The 22876-nt window shown below is 46.0% G+C and overlaps 1 protein-coding gene across 1 annotated transcript in view; it reads right to left on the reverse strand.

Annotated features, from left to right (window-relative positions):
* Window positions 1–8724, reverse strand: part of SPTB (spectrin beta, erythrocytic) — a 51673-nt gene extending 42949 nt beyond the window's left edge. Inside the window, 1 exon segment of the mRNA NM_001220481.1 lies at window positions 8521–8724. Coding sequence (NP_001207410.1) covers window positions 8521–8668 — 148 coding nt within the window. The 5' untranslated portion in view covers window positions 8669–8724.
* Window positions 8725–22876: the final 14152 nt, after the last annotated feature.

Genomic DNA, 22876 nt, shown 5'->3' on the forward strand with positions numbered 1-22876 from the left:
AGGATGCTTACTACATACCTGCAAAGGCAATAATAAAGCACATAAGACTGACTTTAAAAGTGAGCAGTGTTGGGGCACCTGAGTGGCTCAGTGGTTGAGCACCTGCCTTTGGCTCAGGTTATAATCCTGGGGTCCTGGGATCAAGTCCTGTATCAGGCTCCCTATCGGAAGCTTGCTTCTCCCTTTGCCTATGTCTCTGCCTCTCTCTATTTGTCTCTCATGAATAAATAAATAAAATCTTTAAAAAAATAAAAGTAAGCAGAGTTGAACACTAAGATGTTGGTTAACTAGACTGGGGTACGTTAATACAAAGGAAGACTATATGGCCATGAAAATGATAATCTGCATGCTTACTGACATAAAAAGATATTCACAGTATACTGCTGAATGAGAAAAAGTCTAAGATTATAATATTTTAGGTCATGTTTTAATATTTACACATTTATACACATAGTCATGTATCTATAGGCTTCAAAATATCTGTATGGGTCATTAACAATGTCTCTAGTTTCCCCCTTTTTAAATCTATGTTTCTAATCTCCTCTATACTAAATATATATTTTTGTGTAATAAAAATGTTTAAAGATATAGAAGTATTCATCCAATTGTTTTAAACATAAAATAAGGTCTTTATATATAGTAGGAAAAGAAAGCAAGTTATTATAGGTCAGTTTAAATTTTTAAAAAAATGTTTTTGAAGGCTAGTTTTGATCTGAGGTTTGAGGATGATCATGGTTTTTGAACAGCAGAGAAGGAAGGGGGGCTCTTATTCAAAGCCCTCAAGGTGGAAACTGGCAAATGTGTGTGTGTGTGTGTGTGTGTGTGCACATGTGTGTAGGTACAGGTGTGCGTGTTTAGGGGGTGACGGTGAGAAGCAGTGAACTGACCCAGAGCAAAGAAGCTGAAGGGCAGTCTAGGGAATTTGAACTTTATACTCCAGGTAAAGAAAAGCCTGGAGGTTCTGAAGTAGAGGAACAGCTCACTAACAATTTGTTGGAGGACAATGCTTCTCACTGCCCTGTGTAAATGGGATTGGGCGAGGAGAGGCCAGGGCACCAGGTGGAGACAGCTGCAGAAGTCTCTGCTTGAGGTGCCATGACCCCAACTGACACGTGAACCATGGAAATGAAATGACCAGAGCTGATCCGGACAGCCACAGAACAAGGCTCAGCTGGCCCACAGCAGGTGATAGCATTCAGAGGCTCTAAGAAGTAAAAGGGGATTCAGGGTTTTGATCCATAGGGCTCAAGAGACTATTGGTGGGAAAGAAAATGGGAAGCGCTGACTAGGGTGGGATGCAAAGGAGGAGATTAATGCAGGTCATGTCATGTGCAGTAGCCCTAATGGCACTGGGAGGATCTGAAATCCCTGGCATTCTCTTCTGGCACTTCCTGCTGTGCAACCTCCCCCATCTATAAAGGGGCATGGGGATAACTTTCCCCTGCTTACTTCAGGGTGGATAAGGGTCAGGAGGATCATCTGGATAAAAAGCGCCAAGACCACTAAGCGGCTGTGCGAGCACCAAGCTCTGTCATGCATGCAGGTGGTGGCTGCAGGGAGAGATTACACTCACTGAGAACATGAGGCCGTTGAAGTCAAGATGATCCAGGGCTCGGGTTCAGCCTAGCCTTTATTAAACTGAGAGAATTTCTGGAGAATCTACCAATTTGCTAAAAAGGATCGATTCCCTTTTCCTAAGCCAGGAACTGAAGCCCCATGGCTCAGGGTAGAGGCATATGGTCAGCACTACTCTAACAGGTGGCTTCTTCCCAGGCTGCCAGAGCTGGAAAGGCTTTGTGCATCATCCGACTCAAGCCCCTTATTTTATGGGAGAGGAGCAGAAAAGTGACTCGGCTAAGGTCACCTAAGTTGGGAGAGCCCGTGACAGCAGCAAGAGGCCAGAAGAATAATAATGTGAGGATGGACCACTTCTCCCTGTCGAAGGCTACCAAGCTAGCTCACACTGCCATCTTCTCCTTCCCAGACTTTTGCACAGCCTCCCCACAACCTGTTCCCCTCTCTGAAGACAGAGTGATATTTAAAAGCCCAGATGTAACCATGCACTTCCCTACCAGAGCCCTTTGATGAGTGTGGGAGTGGCTCCATCCTTCTGGTCCTCTACTGAAGGCTCCTGTCCTGAGAGCCTACAGCTCTCCCTGCTACAGGCTCCCACTCTTTGACCCTTCAACCCTGCCACTGCTTTGCAAATAATCTCCTCATTAAAGTCCTCAGCTACACTTTTTGCATTTCCTGCTGCTTCCTGCCAGGACCCTGAGGATACCCATGGTCTATAAGGCTCCTGTGATGTGGCTCCTGCCTGCCGCTCCCCCCTCCACCCATCCTGCCCCCTAGCTCTCACTCCAACAAGCCCCACTCCCCCTTGGATGAATTGTAAGCTGTAGGTTAGAAACTCATAGTTCTCAGTAAATCTTTACAGTATTTATCATGATTTATCATCATGCACATATGGCTCTATGTACTGAGACACATGTATGATTATTTGATCCACTTCCTTCTCGCTGGGCTGTAAAATGAGATCCCCTGTTGATCTGGTTTCCGAGTCTGAAGGCCAAAGGGTTTGGAGGCAAAATGCTCCCAGAGACTCAGCTGCTACCAGCTTCCTTGTCATTCCCTCTCAGTGAAAGGATAAGAAAGGAAAATGAACAATTGCTACAGATGCTTGGAAACAACACTCCTGGCACCTCTTCAGGCAAGCGGCACGCAGCGGGCGCCCAGTTGCAGAAGGGGGAAATGGATACCGGCTGCTCTGGGAACCAGAAGCAGAGTCAAGGTCTGGTGTCACAGCCTGCCCTTGGGGATACAGCTGACAGCCCACAGGAGTGGCCCAAAGACGGAGGAGGCTATTACCATGGCTCACCCAGACTGCACGGCATGGGGAGGGAAGAATCTTATTATTAACCTCAGTGTATTAATATTTGAAAAGCATCTTCACAATGATAGATAGCAGTCACCCAGAGAATGGGGACAGCCTTGGTTCTGCAAAGCATTCTCTGAGAGGGAGAACAGCTTTTATTGAGAGGGGAGGGAGGACAAAGGGGGAAGGTGTTGTGTCCGGGGCAGGGGAAACTGCCCGGACTGCGCGGCACAGGCGGCGAGCCGGCCCCTCCCATCGATCTGTCGATCTGTCCGCACAGGTACCGGCCGCTGTGTCTGTGTCGGAGCAGTGGCCACTGCGTCTCAGGAAGGAGGGGACTCACGATGGCTGACCGCCCAGAAAAAGCTGCTGAGCCGATTATTTTTTCTTCTGACTGTATACTAAAATGATTGCCGATGATTATACATATTTCCGTGAATAGTATATTTTCCCAAAATATAGTCTCTACATAGAACTTCATCTCATGTTTTGGAATCTGAGAAGAAAACATTTAAAAAACCCCTCATTAATAACCCCATCTTTGTTCTCACAGGTAGCTTAAGAGAGACAGTCAGACCATTAACACCTGATGGCTTGGTCTCCAGCAGCTGCCTGTGAACTTGTCAACTTAATAGGCTGCCAAGAAGCTGCTGAATCCCGGCGTCTGTGCCCCCCCGACACACACACTGTGGTGGAATCCTGCTCTCTGAAAGAAATTATTCACCCTCTGGACACAAAGCCCTTCTCACGTAACTGGGGCACCTCTGGCGCACCTGGAATCAGTGTCATCCTGTGCAGGTGGGGAAAGAGGCCCAGGGAAAGGCCAAGCATGACCTTTTGCTGCCAAAGTCAGGAAGGAGCTCATACCACACTCTCTCTCGGAAGTTTCCAGGGAGCCAACGTGGGTGGACAAGGAGCAGCAGGGTCTGAGGGCCGCTGTCCTAAGGCTCTGATGGAACATCTGCCGGTCACAGAACTTAACCTTGGGGCTTGGGCAAAGTGGGTCTGGAAGATGTTCAAAGTTCAAAGTGGCAGCAACTCTGTGCTTCAGAGCACAGGGACACAGCCTGCTGTGCACCTGCTGCCCTGTTGTGTTCTCTGAATTGTCCTCAAGCAACCTCACTACTTGACCTCATCTCCTGTCTAGCAAGATGGCTACAAAGACAGAATGCAGAAAGGAAAGGCACCTTTAGTTTGAAACATCACTTGGATTCTGATTTAAAGGCAAAACCAGCATGGGCTACTCAAATTTGTGTGCTTTGTTTTCAAAGGATGGTTCTGTGTTCAATGGGCCAGGGTAGAGGATGAAGTGGCACGTGGGGCCCTTTCCTTCTCACAGATCTTAAGGGGCCTTGGACTGCTTTTTGCACTGCAACCTTCCAGATGCCTCTTTGCTCTGAGGAGCTGGAAATCATGCAGTGGGTGACACCTGGGAGGCCCAGATGCCGAGCTGAGTGTGTGGGCAAGGCAGGGGGAGACTAATGCACAAGGTTTCTGTTTTAGGGGGTACCTTTCTGTTGCACTCTCCCTCTCCCACTTGGGCCACGTTGCCCTGAGGCAGTGTCCTCTCCCGAATCAGTAGGGTAGCCAGGTGCAAGGGGGGCACACAGGCCAGCAGAGGCCTCCTCTGGGATGAGGAGAGAGCATGGAGGGCAGGCTTTCTGGCTGGTAAATTCTCTGCAGCCTGCAGTGCCTCATCCCTCATCCAGACAGCCACAAATGTTTACCGAATGGCTCCCAGTATGAAAAGGGGGAAGGACAGGAAATGGGGTGTGAATGAAAATGAGGGTGGCTCTAGGAGACACTGGAAGCCTTTCTACTGAGACATGAAGGCTGGAACCTCCTGGAGGGCTAGAACTTGAGCTTTTCAACTGCCCCCCTTCCTCTCATCTTTCAAAAAGTAGAAAGGTGCTAGAGGCGATCATCAAAGTAGAGAACAACCCCTGTTCAGGAAGAAGCTTCAGGGCTACCCAGCACTTAACCCCACAAAGTGCTGTCACCTTTAAGAGGCTGATTCTGAGAGCTAACATCTGTCCAGGGACCCACTGGGCAAATATTCCTGCTGGACCCCCACTAGGGGTCACAGCCGAGGCTAAATACATCCCCTTGCAGGAGCCTTCTGCAACATTTTCTTGCCCACCTCCCCCTTGCTTTCACTCAGGCTGATCCACAGTGTTAAATCCAGTGATTCACGTGGACAGGTCAGGTATTTGTATACCAATGTGGCAGTTTCCACACAGAATAACGGATGGCTTGCTTATTTCAGTCCAGGGAGGAAGATCTGGCAATGGCTTGACAGGCAGAATAGGGAGTATTTCCTTGAGAACTGAGAGGAAGTTGAATTAAGAGGAAGAAAAAAAATGGAGTCCAGTTAATCAACTGCAAATCTTCTAACCACAGGTCACTAAGTGGAGAAGGACCCAGAGAGGCTGCCACACCAGGAAGAGCATCTAACAAGCCTCATTGTCCTTTGGTTTCTTGGCCCTTCTAGGTCACTCACCTGATGGCAAAGACATGGCTGGGATCCTGGCTGGGTAGCCTTAAAAAGAAAGATCTACAAAGCATGGGGCTTCATCCCTCTGGGCACTGGGTCTCTGGGGACTGAGCTAAGAGCTCCAAGCAAAAGTATCAGCCGAGTTTCCCTGGTCCCTGGATCCTTCTTTGAACCCAGGCCTTCTAAGACAAAGGAGGGAGGGCTTAAGAAGGAAGAAAGTGCCTAGGAACAGGCCAAGATAATTGGGACAATGACTGAGCTAACAATCCCGAATGTCTGAAGTTAAAAGAAAGGACAGAAAGATATTACTAAGATTTCCTATAAATACTAACATTCACCTAGTATTTCATTACTAATAAAAAACTTTCATAAACTTTATCTCACTTGACCTTTACAACACTCTTGTGAAAGTACTACTGTCTGCATTTCATAAAACAGGAAATTGAATCAACCATCCTTCACGGCAGTAGCATTAGAGGTGGAACCAGGACTCGCATCTGGGTCTTGTGACATTTTTCTCCTCACCTCAGGACCTTCAATTTTGGAAAGAAAAGGCCAGACCAATCTCTCCGACCTTGGCACATATACCTACAAAGCAGATGACCACCATCTTGTAAGAAAAACAGGACTGAACGCCTTCCTTGCCGTAATGGTCTTAGGTGTTGGGGAGTGACTGAAATGAGAGGTACTTCTGCTTCCTTTGCCTCTGTGGAAACACTGACCCCTGCCTAGGCTGACGAGGCAGCCCCAAAGATAATACTGAAGAGAAAAATATCAAGAATTTAAAACTGGGGGAACCTGACAGCATGTTTCTCTGCTCTGCCTACCCACCAGAAGGAGTCCATCCGACCTCTCTACTTTGGACCCTCCCAAAGCTTTGGCTTCTCCCACAGGTCACTCAGGATGGACTCTCAGGAAAGTCAATAGACTGCTTAGGTTTGTTTTTAAAATCCTGAATGGACCCCAAACTTCCATGGTTATCTGCTAGCCAGATGTTCTAAATCATTGATGTCCAGGCATGCAATTCTACACTCTGTGGTCCCCCACCCCCACCCCATCCCCGGAGGACACTACAGATTCTCCAGTAGATGAGCTGCAAACTCTTGGTAAGATATAGGCAAGGTGCATAGAGGCTCTTTCCTCATAAACCTGATCAACCACCAGTTCCTCAACCTGTTCATCAGACCTGGCTGCCATTCATACAGTCCGACCAGATGGAGCTGTGCCCCACCTGTGTGTCAGGGTGTCACACACCCTTCGCTTCTGGGGCCTTCTCCACAAATGAGTCCCTGATTCTCCCTGCGCCTCCTCCTTTGCTCTTGTGTGCCGCTTAATTATGTGACTTCTTTACAGTTCTTCTCTAATTCTACTTGTGCTAATTAATTATGAACATTGTTCATTTTCCCTAATAGATCATAAACTCCTTAGAGACAGATACTATGTTGAATTCATCTCTGTGGTTTCTTCTCCCCATTTTCATGTCTGGTTGGGGGTTTTAGCTTTACACATAGTAGGAGTACAATAGATAACAGTTAAAATGGAATTGACCTTGGTATCTTAAAAAATGAGGTATCTGTGAGACATATGAAAGGATCCCTGCACAAAAGACAGTACCACTCCGCACAGTGTCCTTTGACAAGACTTATGGAGCATGATTCCCCACCCCCCCACCTTGATCACCAGGATCACCGCAACCAGGCTCAGCTGGCACAGAGATATGAAGAAGACAAAACCAGACTGGCAGAGACCACGGTTCCTAGTTTGCTTATTTCAAGAGGTAAAGATTACATAAGCAAAGCAAGGGACTGGTGCTGTTTCCTCAAGGGAAATCAAGGAAGGACTTTTTAAGGGTAGGGAATGGGGAGAAGGGGGTGAAGGGAGAAGAAAGGGATTTTCTTATAAATAACCAGGACACAAAAGCTGATGGCTGAGACCTGAATGGATTCTCCATCATGACAAGGGACTGAAACACCCCCATTTCTTTCACAGAATAGGAGGCCCAGATACTCCTAAGGTGAAAGGCCATTATGGTCCCAGAGGGGCCCTAGGGCCCTGCTCATGACTCAAGGTCAGCTGGAGACAGAGGCACCTGGGAGCAGGGTAGAGGGAGAAAAGGGAGAAGAGTAATACCAGGAGCTTCGGATAGGGCTATTGAGCAATGGGGCACCAGGAGAACTGCTCTAGAAGGTGCTTATGGGAGAGGTTAGGTCCTTCTTATAAGGTGAAGATAGGGATAATTGATGATAGGGAAACAAATCTGATTTGGGTAAATGACTGGTGGAGCAGATGATGGAATCTACCTCTACCCCTTCTACCCACACACTATCCCACAGAATTCAAACTGTCTTTGTTGGCCAAGGACTTAGCACCAGACCATAGCTAGCCTGGGTCAAGATTCAGGGAGGCAATGGTCACAGGGGTTGGTGGGGGAGAAAAATCCCAAGAATAGATCTCAGCTAACAGGGTGGAGGAGAAACCATTTCTACTGGAAACTTAAGTGCTCTGTCTCTCTCTGTCTGTCTCTCTGTCTCTCTCTCTCTCTCTCTCTCACACACACACACACACACACACACACACACACAGAAATCTATTATGAACCTGCTAAGTAAAAATCTAATTCCAGTTTAAGGATAAGAGGTTTAGTAGAGAAAATCCTGCTTCCTGAGCCAGTGTGGGGAGAATGTTATCTGTTCTCAATCTCCTATCAAATCACTCTTTTCTTTTGAGACCACAGAAAAGATGATGATAATTTCCCTAGCCAGGACCAGGCAGGAGACTGAGGTGCATAATGAAGCCCCATGTGCCTCTACCTGGCCATCTAGTCCCTCCGACACTCCTTCACCCAGACTTCCTCTTAGTTCTGACTTTGACCACAGGTCATTCAGGATAGAGACAGAGGGTAAGGCCTATCTTGCTGCCAAGATAGGCCACCTGGGATCTTTTTCTCACTTCCCACCTGGGATGAAGTGAGGGATGCATGTGAGCAGAGGCTGCCTGAGCCTGTGCTCCCTCCCAACAGGACCAGGTCTTTCTGAGCCACACAAGCATATCTCCATCACCTCCCTGCCAGGGCTCAAGCCAGTGCACACAGAGGACTGACCCCTGGGATTGTGAGACCCGCTCCTCTAACCCCCACGGCCCCAAATGGTACCTGCCAAGGCCTTGATCCGGGACCTCTCAAAGAGCCTGGCTGAGCTGTTGTCATTATCCAGCTCATCGTCCGGGGCATCCCAGCGGGCATTGATCCGGCTGTATGGTGGCTGGTTGCCCACGTTTTCAAACTCCGTGGCCGATGTCATGTTAGCAGGCTCTCAGCAGTTTCGCCTGCCTCAGTCTTCATGGAAGGGTCCCTAGGGGGGACAGCAACACAGTCAGAGGGTTAGCTTCCCCCCTTGGACTTTTTCTCAGGGGAAACTTATTCGGAGCATCCAACAGGGGTGGGTCCTTGCAGGAGCGGCACACCATGCCAGCTGCTGGGCCATGCTTCCCACCCGAGGTCTCTGGATTATAAAATATTGCAGCGGCAGCAGCAGCAGCCGCCACAGGAACGGCGACAGTGGCGGCGGGGATGGAGAGCTGCATGCAGAAAGGGTCAGGATGGCCAGCAGGTGGAGACGTCAGTTGCAGCAAGCCTGCTTCCTCCAAACCTGCTGCCACTGGCAGCTGTGGGAGCTGGAGCTCCGGAGCTGGGAGAGGGGTGGCTCTTCTGGGAGCCAGGGGCTGGGTAGGGTGGAGGATAGAGAGGGGCTGGGAGGCAGGAGAGCAGCTCCACCCTTTGGACTGGGGCCGGGACCAAATCTGGAGGGGAAGTGGGGACAGGAAGGAAAGGTGAGAAGCTGGAGGTTGGCTGAGTCCCACTCAAACATGGATCAGTGGGGAGAGAGACAAATGTGAGATGCGCCTAAGGCCACGGCCCCAGCAGCTGTGCTGGAGAAAGTAGACTCCTCTCAGAGGCTGCCCAACATCCCTCCCAGTGCTTTCCTAGCGGCAAATACTTAGAAAGCCGAGCTCTTGGTTTTGCCTTCTCTAAGTGCAACTAGGCATGTGGACAAGGTCTTCAATGGAATCCCAAGTCCGACCAAGGAGCCCAGATGAGCCTGTGGTCCCATCAAGGCCATCAGTGTGGTGGGAGTGGTGGTGAGGGCATCTCACACACGGTAGAGCCACATGTGTTCTCTATGCAATGCACATGGGCATCAGGAACACTGTGTTCTCCCTCCCCTGTCATTTGTAATGTTTCCATTCATTTATGATTAATTCAAATATGTACCAAAGCCCAACTCGAGGGCAGGCATTGTGCTAGGCAGAAGTGCCCTGTCCTTATGGAGTTTATACTCTGGCCGCAAGACACCCAATTAAATAGGCAATTACAGTAAGGTATGATGTGTACCACCACGTACCACCACTAGGAAAGAACGAGGAATGGTGGGGGACTTGTGGCAGGGGCTGGATGTCAGGGGAAGGGAAGTGTAAGCTGGTTCCTAAAGGGAGCTTAGAGGCATTCTGTGAAGGGATAGAGGCAAGGACAAGTCCAAACAAAGGGGATAAAGAGCAGGTACAGAATTCTGAAGGGGAGAGAGAACATGGCAAAATTTAGGAACCTTACAATGTAACTAGAGGGTGAGGGCAGGGTCAGGGAGACAGGGGGACAAGACGCTAGAGGTGCAAGGCTAGGTCCTGATGGTCTTGGGCCTTTGGAAAATGACGCTTTCTTTTAGCTTTAATTTCCTCACCAATACCTGCCTTTTAGGCATCTCCTGAGGAAGCTAAAGGGATTCTGAAATCAAGTCTACAAGACCCAACAGGGAGCCCAGAGCCTTCCTATCCAGGAGAACAAAAGGGGTGGGGGTGGGGAGGCCACGAAGCAGAAGAATGACAAGTGTGAACAAACAGTGAGCTGTGGGGCAAACCACTCTCTCCATGAATGTATGCACACACACACCACACTCACACATTCATATACACACCCCCCAACACACACACATACCCGAACATCCTACGCACGGACACACACATCTAACATACACACTCACACACCCGAACAGACATATGCCTGAAGAAGAAATGATGGCAGCTCACCAACCCAAGCGTAAATGCAATGCTGTCGCCCTTATTTTTCAGACACAGAATCACTTCAGACTCCTTTCTCCCCGGTCTGATTAATCAATCCCGCCACATCCCTTTGAGGTAAGACAGGAGCCAGAATTATCCATCTTAACTGCATGAGGAAGAAAACCAAGGCCTCACACTGGACGAAGCCTCCCCAAGGTCATCTAGGGAATTATTGCTACGGTTAGGGTAACGGCCAAACTGTAGCCCAGTTTATCCCCCTCTACTGGCAGATTTTAGGGAAGGAGAGGAAATTGAGGTGGGAGAAGAACATGACACAAGGGGACAGAGGGCATTCCTCGGCTTCCAGGACTCGGCAAAGGTGTTTGCTTCTCAGGGAAGAGGAGGTGTAGGGTGGGGAAGCCTGTCATTACCCCACAGTGCCCCACAATGCCAGGCCTGTGCCCAAGAACACCCTTGTCCCTTAGCCAGCCTGTTGTCTTCCACAAAGAGACACACTACTTCCAGGGCTGAGATTTCTCACTCATCAACTGGTTCAGGCAAGAGCTGGGAAGATTCCCTCCTCCCCTTGCTTTCCCCAGCTTCCCTGAAGGGGAGCTACTGCTGGCTCCCAGCTCCGAGCAGGAGAGAGACTGACAGCCTGACCAACCAAGTGCTGGGCTGCAGGCCTGTCCAGTAGCCCCTGAGAAGGCCTGAGCTGCCAGACGCAGGAGGTGAGGTAAGAGCAGATCCTGCTTGCAGGAGGTAACTGGACCCTGGCTCTCCTTCTTGTCTTGGGCTATTTTTAAGAGTGGCTGAGAGAGGCTGGGCCACAGGGCCGGGGGTTGGGGGTGGGGTGGGGAGTGAGATTACCTTTGCCATGGCTCCGTAAATAAGTCTGCCCCAGAAAGATGAGCCTGAGCAGGCACACCAGCAGGCCCAGCATTCAAGACAAGATTGATGGCCCCGGGTGCAGAAGAGCAGCCACTAGACAGCAATTCATTCTGCTTAAAAATGCCAGGCCTCCTGCTGCTATGGCTCAGAGAAGGAAGCAGCCAGGTAGTGACTTGGCTGGGAACCTGATAAAGCACACGTGTATGTCTAAATACACAAGTCTAAGGTTTTGGGGGGTTTTTGTCTTGTTTTTGGAACATCAAGTCCCTGAAGAAGACCATCAAAGGGAGAAGATTCAGAAACTAAAGGGAAGCCTTCTTTGTCCTGCCTCACACATGTGCCCATCCCAGTGGACTGCCCAGATGGCATTCCATCAGAGTCAAGCGGAGGGTGTGTGCTCAGTGGGTCAGCAAGGGGAGAATCTCGGGGAATCAGGTGTGACAGACAGAAGAAAAGAAAATCTGAAAACAGGAAAGCTGCAGGATGGTAATTCCAGGAAAACAAAACACAAGCAAAAACAAAACCCCAAACAATGCCTAAAACCAAATTTGACCCAGAGCTTTCCCAGCATCACCCATGTCAATTTGCATTACTGTCATAGTACGCCTTTGAAGGCCTGGCAATAAAGAAACCAACATGAGTGAAGACAGTATGTCTGTGGGAGGCTCATGGTGGAAACATCTAATCAAATGGGTAGTCATAGGAAGGATACTTAAGTTTATATCTGAGGGGAACCTGGAGGTCAGATAATCCCATCACACTTTTAAGGATATAAGTCATCTATGCATCTAGAACGGCCTTCCACAAGCATGGAAGACAACAAGTATGTGGCTAACATTTGGCCTTAAACAGCCCGTCACTCCCCTGCCAACAAACCCAGGAGAAAGGGCATGAGGAGCAGGCCCTTGCCCTTTCACTCTCCAATTCACCCTCAAGCTCCTAAGAAGTCCTTCTTCCAACCCACCAGACCCTCGTCAAAGCATAGCTGAGTCTTCTCTGGCCTGTGTGACTCTGCGCCCAGGAAAGCCCACCTTCCCTGTCCATCTACCTGCCTCCTGCGATGGGACAGGCCTATCTCCAAATGCACAGTCCAGAGGTTTACCCTCACCTTCTGAGCTTCTGCTATTCCCTAATGCCGGCTTATATTTTGATCTGGGTGGTTCCTAGAAGACTTGCCCACAGCTCAGCACAGAAAAGCTCATCTGATCATCGAGGGCACTCACTCATAGGAGGGCCCGCTTGGTAAACGGATTTCACAATCGTACTGCCAAAACCCATCGCACAGTGTGCCCAGGACCTCATCTGCTTCTGAGATCAGGCGTTAGGTCTCAGCATCTCAACCTCATGTGCTATGCCAGTTAATCCCTGGGGCAGCCGGGAACCCGGGCAGTGGTGGCAGAGGTGGCAGTGGCAGCAGGAGCTCCCCCCGCTCCACCGCCCCTGCAGGAACCCTAGCTAGAACTCACTTCAGTCCTCCTCCCGCATTGAGCAAAAGAGGAGGAACGTGCTGCTCTTTCTTTCCCCACCCCGGCTCCTCTTCCCTGGGTGGCACAGGTGAGAAGCAAATCTTCAGGACTGGGAAATGGGGCAAAATACAGAGTGATGCCTTCACGGGGTTACAAGTCACAGGCTGTTGCAACAGCTTCCATGCAGTCTTCCTTCAACAGAGAACTCAGACCCATTCTACCTTTAATCTTCTCTCTAGCGGTAAGGTTGGACTCTTCCTCTGCTTTCTATCTTGTCCTGCCCCTTAATGCTACTCCAAACCGGCTTTTAACATATTTTGGTACTATGGCAACCCAGGTCAGGAGATTAAATCCTGAAGTTTCCCTGGTAACTTTTCTGCCAGTGCATTTACTAAAACAACATCCTCCTACTCCCTCTGGTAGTAATCTCACTGCATATTCACAGCTACCTTAAAGAACAGACTCACTAAAATAGCATGAGAACCAATGAGATGCCCAGTACAGAGTACACTACCTGTACCTCAAATCCTAACCTCCTGCCCACCACCAAGCTCTAGCCTGGCACCTCCATCTGTCTACCAGATATCACCACCTAGAAATTACAGCTTAGTCTCATTATGGTTAAACCTGAGCACGTGGCTCCCAGGACAGAACAGGGGAATTTTAGGATCCCGAGGTGACAGTGAAGCCCAGTGAGGTAAGCATGCCACCTGTGGGTGACCTTTCCAGCAAATGGATATCACCAGCAATACCTGGACCAAGCTGCTTCCCCTCCCCAGAGCACACCCTGCTTTTCCACACTTTGCAGTTCCCATCCCAGCTGCCCTGGCTGCCAGTTCATGAGTAGCAGAGTATACTTCTGTGTTCTTCAAGTGTCAAGATTCCTGTCCATGGTTGCCACTGTCAGGGATGCCCATGCATTTGCAATACCCTGGCCATTCTACCTGCCATTCTGGTCCACTGCTTACCCAGACCCTTCTGCTCCAGTTTCTGTCACCAGGCAGGGACTCCAAGTCCACATGTTATAACTTGTCCACTCTCATCATGGAAAAAATCTCTGACCAAAAACTGACTCCAGTTATGCTGCAGCTGCTGGAAAGGGAGTGGGAGCATGGTGGGATCATGACCCCAACAGTTCTTAGAGGGATTTGGTTGGGGAACAGGTGCAACTCAGTGTTGATATAGGGAGGGATTGCCACCTCAGCCCTCTATCTTAATAGCATCTATCAGCACCTCACATCCTACACAGAGGCAAATGCCCATTGGGAATGATTAAAGGAGACAGGAGAGAAGGTACTCTTAATATACATCATTTTCAAAGACTATCCTGCATTGTCCAATGGGCTCAATATCTACATTTATGGAAAGCTATTACAACCCAGTCCTACCTCTCATCTTTCCCAATTCACTTCTTTCAGGATAGCCACTGGCCTCCCCTCCCAGAATAAGTAATAGTCTGTGGTAGGTGAATTAAAAGTTGAACTCCCAATTTCTCTTCTTCCATAAAGACTTTTCCAGAATACCCACAGTGCCCTCTCTCTTAAGAAAATTGTCAGGGAGGTAGTAAGGTCTCAATGTTGGAAGTAGTTAAGAATAAGTTGAAATAAATCAATTTGAAATAATTGTTGAGATATTTCTAATGTGGTAATTGATTCAGAAAAAATCAAAAAATAAAATAAAATAGATAGGTTAATGGAGAACTATAACAACAGAATCAAGTTTCCAACACTTGAATTCACTGATGAAACTTAGTATCACTAGCAATAGATACTGCATGTCTCCTGATGTGATGCAGTATATCATGACCAAAGACATTGTTGCCAAAAAAGTTGAAACTCAATCTGATCAATCTTTAGAGTTAAGTTTCCCTTTAGAAATTATAGGAGACAGGGCGCCGGGGTGGCTCAGTCAGTTAAGCATCTACCTTCGCTCAGGTCATGATCTCAGGGTCCTAGGATCGAACCCCATATCCGGCTCCCTGTTCAGCAGGGAGTCTGTTTCTCCCTTACTCTCTGCCCCTCCTCCCTGCTCATGCTTTCACTCTCTCTCCCTGTCTCTCTCAAATGAATAAAAAATCTTTAAAAAAAGAAAAAGAAATTATAGGAGACCAAAAGACAAGTTAAATGACAATATGAGGAAGAGACAGATCTACAAGCAGAGACATTCTGCAGACAAATGATTCCATTTCCTAAACAAGTCAATGGCATTTAAAACAAACAAAAAAGGAGGCAAAAAGTAGGGACTACTATAGATCAAAAGAGACTTAGGAGGGCAGCCCTGTTGGCTCAGCAGTTTAGCGCCACCTTCAGCCCAGGATGTGATCCTGGGGACCCAGGATCGAGTCCCATGTTGGGCTCCCTGCATGGAGCCTGCTTCTCCCTCTGCCTATGTCTCTCCCTCTCTTCCTCTCTGTGTCTCTCATGAATAAATTTTAAAAATTAAAAAAAAATAAAAGAGACTTAGGAGATGTAATAATTAATGCAATATGTACCTTGTTTGGATCTTGAATCAAATGACTATCAAAAAACATTTTTGAGACAACCAGGGATATCTGAATTATAGACTCAATATTGGATGATAACCAGAAATTATAGTCAATTATGTTAGGTGTGATAGTGGCATTGTGGTTTTCTAAGAAAATAAACATTTTTCAGAGAAGCTGAAGAATGAAGGGGGGGACAGGACATGTCATCTGGGATTTGCTTAAATATGCTACAGCAAAGTAGGAAGCAAAGATTAGGAAATCCGTAATAACTGTTGACTTGGGATGATCGACACATGTGGGGGTTCATGATACTATTCTCTCTGCTTTGGGTATATGTTTGAAAATTTGTACAATAAAAATGTTCATTTATCATCAAGCTTAATTTTTAATAATTTTATTTTAAAAGGTCATATGCCCTAAGTACAACTGGAACTTAGAATGAAAGTCAACCCCTTACTATGGCCCTAATGCCCAGCATGGTCTGGCTTCTTCCTCCCTCCCCAAGCACGTCTCCCCTTACTACATACAACCTGCAAGCCTTTCAGGTCTTCTAACTTGCCATTTTTTCCCCCAGTTCAGGCTCTTGTGCATGCTGTGCCCCTGGTCTGGGATACCTTTTGGAGTATCTTTGTATGTCTGGCCCTTTAAGGTCTCCTCTTAGATATCATCCCCTTTAGAAGTCCTCCCAAGCACTCTATCTCGGGGTAAATCCTTTGTCAGCTTCAGTCTGAGTACTCTGCTTGACCCCTTCCTAGCACTCAACATGATAGTAATTACTCATACATCTGTTAGTTTTTGTTTTTGCTTCTCCCTGCCTCGACTATAGGTTCCTGCAGGCAGCAGCCACGTTAGTCTTATTCATTATTATATTCCAGTGCCTAGCATTTTGCTTGGGACACATAGGCACTGAATATTCTCTTCTTCCTAGGGACCTAAGCTCTGGGGCTTCTTTAAACCCCTCTGTCCCATCATATTCCTTGATCTTACTCATTCAGTTATCCCATTTAGGTGTATTGGGCACTTATTCAATATTTATTTATCACCAAAGCCAGTCATTATGCCCTGTAAAGTGTCTTCCTTTCATTATTCCTTTCTGTTCTAAAGCTTCCACTTTACTTCAGGCCCTTAGGACTTCCCACCTGGACTTTATAACAGTCAATCTCTGTCAAGGCTTGGCCCCTTCAATCCATCCTGCATGGCCCTTCTCATGACGATATGCCTCTACTCTGTAACAAGTCTATCATACACAGTCTACCAAAGTCCTACACTATCCAGTACTGAGCTCACACTTTCTTTTATGCTAACTTAGCTCCAACTAGGAGGATATACGTGTCCACCAATCCTCACACCATGTCAGGTGCCTCTATAACTTTGTGTCACATTCCATATGCTGAAATTTAGGCATTATCCTTTCTTCTGTCAATTTAAAACAATTTCCAAACATTTAGAAATACAATACAACATATTCCTAGAATCTGAATGAGGTCACTTTTCCCCTCCTATCCCACCTCATGGATTCTCAACTGCCTCTTCATCCAGGTGCAGAGGACAATGAAGACGGGCTTCATGGGCTTCATTCAATGTCAGGGAAAGCTGACAGAGATCTGTACACAGACTTCCCTTGATCAGTCCTACATCCTCCTAAGTCTCATTGCTATTTTCAGGTGAGGCCAGACCCTCACTGTCTTGCCTTCTGTCCATCTTGTCAACCTTAGGACAAAGATGAATCTTTAGCTTTTTCTCCCTTCCATTTCCATTTTAACATGGAAGAGCTCAAGTCTTTCTCACCTTAAATAAAACTCTTCCTTGCTATATTTTCTCTTTTCTCTCTCGGAGTCAAAACTTCTTTAAACTTCTTTTTCTTTTTTTAAAAAAAGATTTTATTTATTAATTTGAGAGAGCAAGAGTGAGTGAGCAAGCTGGGGAGGGAGTGGCAGAGGGAGAGGAAGAAGCACACTCCCTGCTGAGTGGAGAACCCAATTCAGGGCTCCATCCCAGGACCCTGGGATCATGACCTGAGCCAAAGGCAGATGCTTAAACAACTGAGCCACTCAGGCACCCACAGAGCCAAACTTACTGACTAATGTGCCAAGTATATGAATAGGGAAATTACAAGAGAGGAAATACAAAAGAATAAAAGCCTGTGAAGAAATATTCAAGGTTATTAGTTACCCAAGAAATGTAGATTAAAGCAAGAAAGAGATTCTATGGGCAAACATTATCCAGCTGGATAATATGAAGTGTGGGTGGTGATGTGCAGAGCAAGAACCTTGTGCCCTGCTGGTGGGAGTGTGGACTGGCCTAGCCGTTCCAGAGGCAATCTGCAAGTTCTCAGGCAGGTTACAAATCTGTAACTCTGTTCCTGGGCCTAGAGACAAGACAAATTCTCATGCAGGTCTGAAAGGGGATAAATGCAAGGATGCTCACTGCAATATCGATTATGGGGGTAGGTTGGGGTGAGCAGGTGGAGATAACCTGTGTGTCTGTTGCTGGGGAATCAACAATAAAACATGATAGATGTACACATGAAAGACAAGGGCAGCACTGGAAGATCTTAAAACCACAGTGCTGATTAAATAAGTAAGGAATGGAATGATATCTTTAACACAACACTAACATAATTTTAAAATACATGCATATAAAAACAACATACATAAGAGCACATTATAAACAGGAGAAAAACTTAAACACATGAAAATGGCCACCTCTAGGTTGGGGTGAGGGGGATGGAGAAGGAAATGAAAATGAAAGAAAATCAACACCAAAAAAAAAATCTGGTTAAAAATGGGCAGAGGGCCTGAGTAGACCTTTTTCCAAAGAAGACCTACAGATGGCCAACGGACACCTAAAAAGATCCTCAACATCACTCACTCATCATTAGGGAAATGCAAATCAGAACCATAATGAGATACTATCTCATGCCTGCTAGAATGCTAAAATCAAGAAGACAAGAAACAAGTGTTAGGGAGGATGTGGACAAAAAGGAAACTTGTGCACTCTTGATAGGAATATAAACTGATGCAGCCACTGTAGAAAACAGTATGGAGGTTCCTCAAAAAATTAAAAATAGAAGTATCATATGATCCAATAATTCCACTATTGGGCATTTACCTAAGAAAAACAAAAACATTAACTTGAAATGATATATGCATCCCTATGTTTACTGCAGCATTATTTATAATAGCCAAGACATGGAAGCAACCCAAGTATCTATCAATAGGCAAATGGATAAGGAAATGTCATACACAAGCAAATGCACACAGAAGAATATTACATAGTCATAAAAAGGATGGGATTGTGCCATTTATGATAATATGGATGGACCTAGAGGGTATTACACTAAGTAAAATAAGTCAGACTGAGAAAGACAAATACTATATGATTCAACTCATGGAATCTAAAAAAATAAAAAGCAGATTTGGAACTATAAATACAGAGAACAAAGGGATGGTTGCCAGAGGGCAGAGGTGTGGAGCCTGGGCAGGATAGGTGAAGTGGAGGGGGTGGTAGGCCTCCACTTATGGAATGAGTAGCTCATGGAAATGAAGAGCAGAGTGTGGGGAGTGCAGTTCATGATATTGTGACAGCGATGTAATGAGACAGATGGTGGCTATACTTGTGGTGGACATAGCATAATGTATAAACTTGTCAAATCACTGAGTTATGCACCCAAGCTAATGTAATATTGTGTGTCAACTATACTTAGATAAAACAAAAAGGACTTGTTAGGAAAATAAAAAAAAAGAAAAGGAAATCAATCAATCTCCAGAGTTCTGCCCTGGGCCCCCTCCCCATTCTTCCTCTGTCTACACACTCTTCTAGGCTATTCCCTTTACTTTCATGACCTGAATTACCATCTCAAGCTAGTGGCTTCTGAGTCTATCTCCTCAATTCCCATCCATCACATCCAACTACCTTCTGAATATCCACCTCAGACTCACAGGCTCCTCATGTTCAACATGATCCCCAATTGACTATATGACCATCCCTGTCCCAGTCTTTCTTGTCAGTTCCTTGTCTGCCAATATCCCAATGGTACAAACCAAAAGCTAGGGTCATGCTCTACTCCTCTCTTTCTTTCCCAGTATCTCACCAACTCAATCCCCTCAACATTTCTCAAATCTCTATTCTGTGTCTCTACTTCTCCTCCACACCTCTGGCCATCATCACCTCAAGTCTAGTGGTTTCCAGCTGATTTCTATATTTGCCCTTTTGCCTACCATTTTAATTCATCCCCTATACTATAGTCAGAAAGATTATCTTAGAGTACAAATATGATGTCACATCTATACTTTAATAGCTCTTCTCTATTTCAGAAGAAGGTTTAATGCCCATAATAAACTGCAGCCAAAACCCTTCATGATCTATCACTTAACGGACATCATTTCCATCCAAACTTTCTTCCCAACTTCCCCAATCTTACATCCCCACCATAATGAACACTGTTCGGATCACTGGCTCTCTCTGGTCATGCTCTTTGTACATGCTAAGCCCAGAAAAGCCTCCCTCTTTTTTTGGAGTAATTTCTTGTCCCTCAGAACTTATCTTAGCCATCACTTCCTTCAAGAAACTTCTCCACTAGGGTGCCTGGGTGTTTCAATCGGTTGAGTGCCAACTCTTGATCTCAGCCCAGGTTTTGATCTCAGGGTCATGAATTTGAGCCCTGCACTGGGTGTAGAGTCCACTTAATAAAACAAACAATGAAACAAAAAACAACAAAAAAGAAACTTCCCCATCTTTACCACCATCCCCTGCAACTGTGGGAGGCAAGGGTGATTCTTCTAGGTTCCCATCCCACTCAATGCTCATGTTCATCAAAGTGCTTCACTACATTGTAGGATAATAATACATTTTTCTTCTTTCCCAATAGACTCTACACTACTTGAAACCAGGGACATCCTTATTCATTCTTTTTGTCTCAAAGGCCTAGTATACTGCCAGGTGGGTGAAATGAGGCTACAAAATGCTGAACAAATAGAGGAGAACTGAGAAATGCAAAGCACTGTTCCTTAAGATGATAAGAGCGGCTCCTCTTGAGGACACACCATTTGGAGGTGAATTTGGAGGGGAAGGTGGTGAGGGGACTGGAAACATGGCACCAGTGCCATGGATTCAAACTGGGCATCTATTCCCTGGTGTTGGTCACTATTGCCCCTGCTGCCTCAACCACAGATTTTTGCCATGTCCTCCTTTCTGGCTGGACTGTGATGGCACAAGGGATGGATGGTGGCAATAGGGCCCAAGCTCCTACTGCTGTCTACAAATCTTGATGCCCTTTGGAGTAACTCTGATTCAGCCACACCTCAATCTCCTCACCTGAAACATTGATGAAAGCAGCAGCTTCTCACTTAGAACTCCTCTAGATAAGGAAGTCCTACCCCACTTAGCTGAGAAGTCTTTTTTTTTTTTTTTTTTTTTTGCTGAGAAGTCTTTTATTTATTCTTTCTTGTGTCACAGAAATGTCAGTTGCAGAATGGTTTCTATCCATACATCTCCGCCACACAAATGAAAAGAGCTATTTTAAAAGTGGAGCCTATAAATAATATATAAGTTATGGGTGCCAATTTAATTATTCATTCATTTTGGAGCTTTTAAAATAATTAAATAAAAATTAACCTTTTAAAAGTTGCTCAGGCCCACAAAGACTCCTCAGGGAACAGATGTTGGCCAGAGGCTTTTCCCATCCTTGGCCAGGACACAAGCCTGATACAGTGGGAACATCCTCTGGAGACATATGGGAAGTTGCCTGCAAGGGGCAGCTCCAGTTTTGCAGGGAAAACAAGTGGAGCCACTTCAGGCCTGGAAGAGCCAGTTTCCAATGTGCATAATCTCCCAGGCCTGCAGACAGAGCACCTCTCAGCCACTAAAGTCTATTAAGTCCCTTCTCTGGGTTCTGCTGATCGGCAAGCACCAGCTGCTAGATCATGCAGCCACTCTGCTGCCCACAGTCCTCAGGAAAAATGCTTAGCTCTTGATAGGAGTGTGTAGTAAAGCCCAGGGTTAGGAAGGGAACCTGGAATTTATTAAGACCTTTATGCATATTGCCCCATTTAATACATACTCACACTCAGAACTGTTAAATATTATTATTCTAACTATTGTTATTATTATTATTGTTGTTACTGTTCTATCAAAACAGTTGAAATCCTAACTCCTGTAGTAGTGTATTCTTCAATAAATCACTTAACTACTCTGTACCCCTTTCCTTATCTGTAAAATGTAGGAAGCATCCTGTGCTTCTGGGGTAGAGACTTCTTGGGTCTACCAATGTCTGATTTCTATTCTTTCTACGGACAGCTTGGAGGTATCTTCTAGTCACCTTTGTGGTTGGGTGTGGTTGTGTGATTAAATGAGCAGATGTGACGTGAACCATTTCAAGGTATTAACCATAAAAAGCTTTCCATAATTGTGTTACTCTTCCCTAAATTCCTAGAACCTAGACTACTGGAACAAAATGGAAAGAGTCTGACTGCCTGGATAACTATGGGGAAGCAAAGCTTCTGCCTCAACTTACATCCATTTATTCACATATGATGTGAGAAAGAAATAAAATTTTATTTTATGGTTCTTTATTTGAGCAGTATACCCACCACTTACCACACACAGCTGTTGTACAGATTAAATGAATTTATACGAAAATGATGTGAAAACTGTACAGTACGATATAGCCCCAAGGTATTATTATTTACAAATAATATACAGTGTCTCCTTGTATCAGATTTGTGGCCCTGCTCAATATGCATGCTCTCATAGCAAAAAGGAAAGTGTACATTAGGTGGAGTCTATTGTCATTACCCTTTTGCCCCTTCTGCAACTCTCTTTCCTTTGTCACCCTTATCTTAAGTATCCATGCTCTCCCAACCTCTCTTGATGCCAGGTGCCTCCATTGAGTTCAATGATCCAAGTGGAACTCCTTCTTCAGACCTACTTCTATCACTACTTCAAAACAAAATTAACTAAACTCCTTACAGGGAAAGATGCCATTTCTACCTTAGAGGCCCTTACACTCGGTAGGTACTCATTTAGTACACATTAATTGGGTGAAACAGATATATCTACCCTCCCAAGGAACACATCTTAGTAGGGCCTTATGGGAATATAGTACCAAACCCAAAGGAGGAGTATAAAAGAGACAGTTTAGGAACCAAACCAGACCAATGGGTGAAATGAGTAGCATATCCAAATCATGTAAGAGAATCAATTGTGTATTTTATCTATAGAACAGGTAGCTTTGAGCTATAGAGCTATAGCTATAGAGTCCCTGAAAAGTACAGACTTAACTCAATAAAAAACTTGTGCTAGGAGGCAGACTCTAAGCAGAGGGAAGGAGCTGTCCAAGGTTAAAGAATGTGGAAAGAAGGAGGTCAGAATGAAGCCCGTATTTCCTGCCTTCTAGAGTTATACTCAGACCTCTTAGGCTCACTGCTGTCTTGGCCATAACCAAGGGCTTTGGGAAATTTCCAACCTTATTCTAGCATCTTGTATTTGACTACAGCATCAAGGCAAGCATTCATAAGTAGGTTGACATTGTTTATTCATTAATTCCACAAATTTTTATTAAACAATAGCACTTTACAAAGCTATGAAATACTTAGGTACAAACAGAACAAAAT

The sequence above is a fragment of the Canis lupus genome, chromosome 8, assembly GCF_011100685.1.
Source record: "Canis lupus familiaris isolate Mischka breed German Shepherd chromosome 8, alternate assembly UU_Cfam_GSD_1.0, whole genome shotgun sequence".
In the NCBI taxonomy this organism is placed as follows: Eukaryota; Metazoa; Chordata; class Mammalia; order Carnivora; family Canidae; genus Canis; species Canis lupus.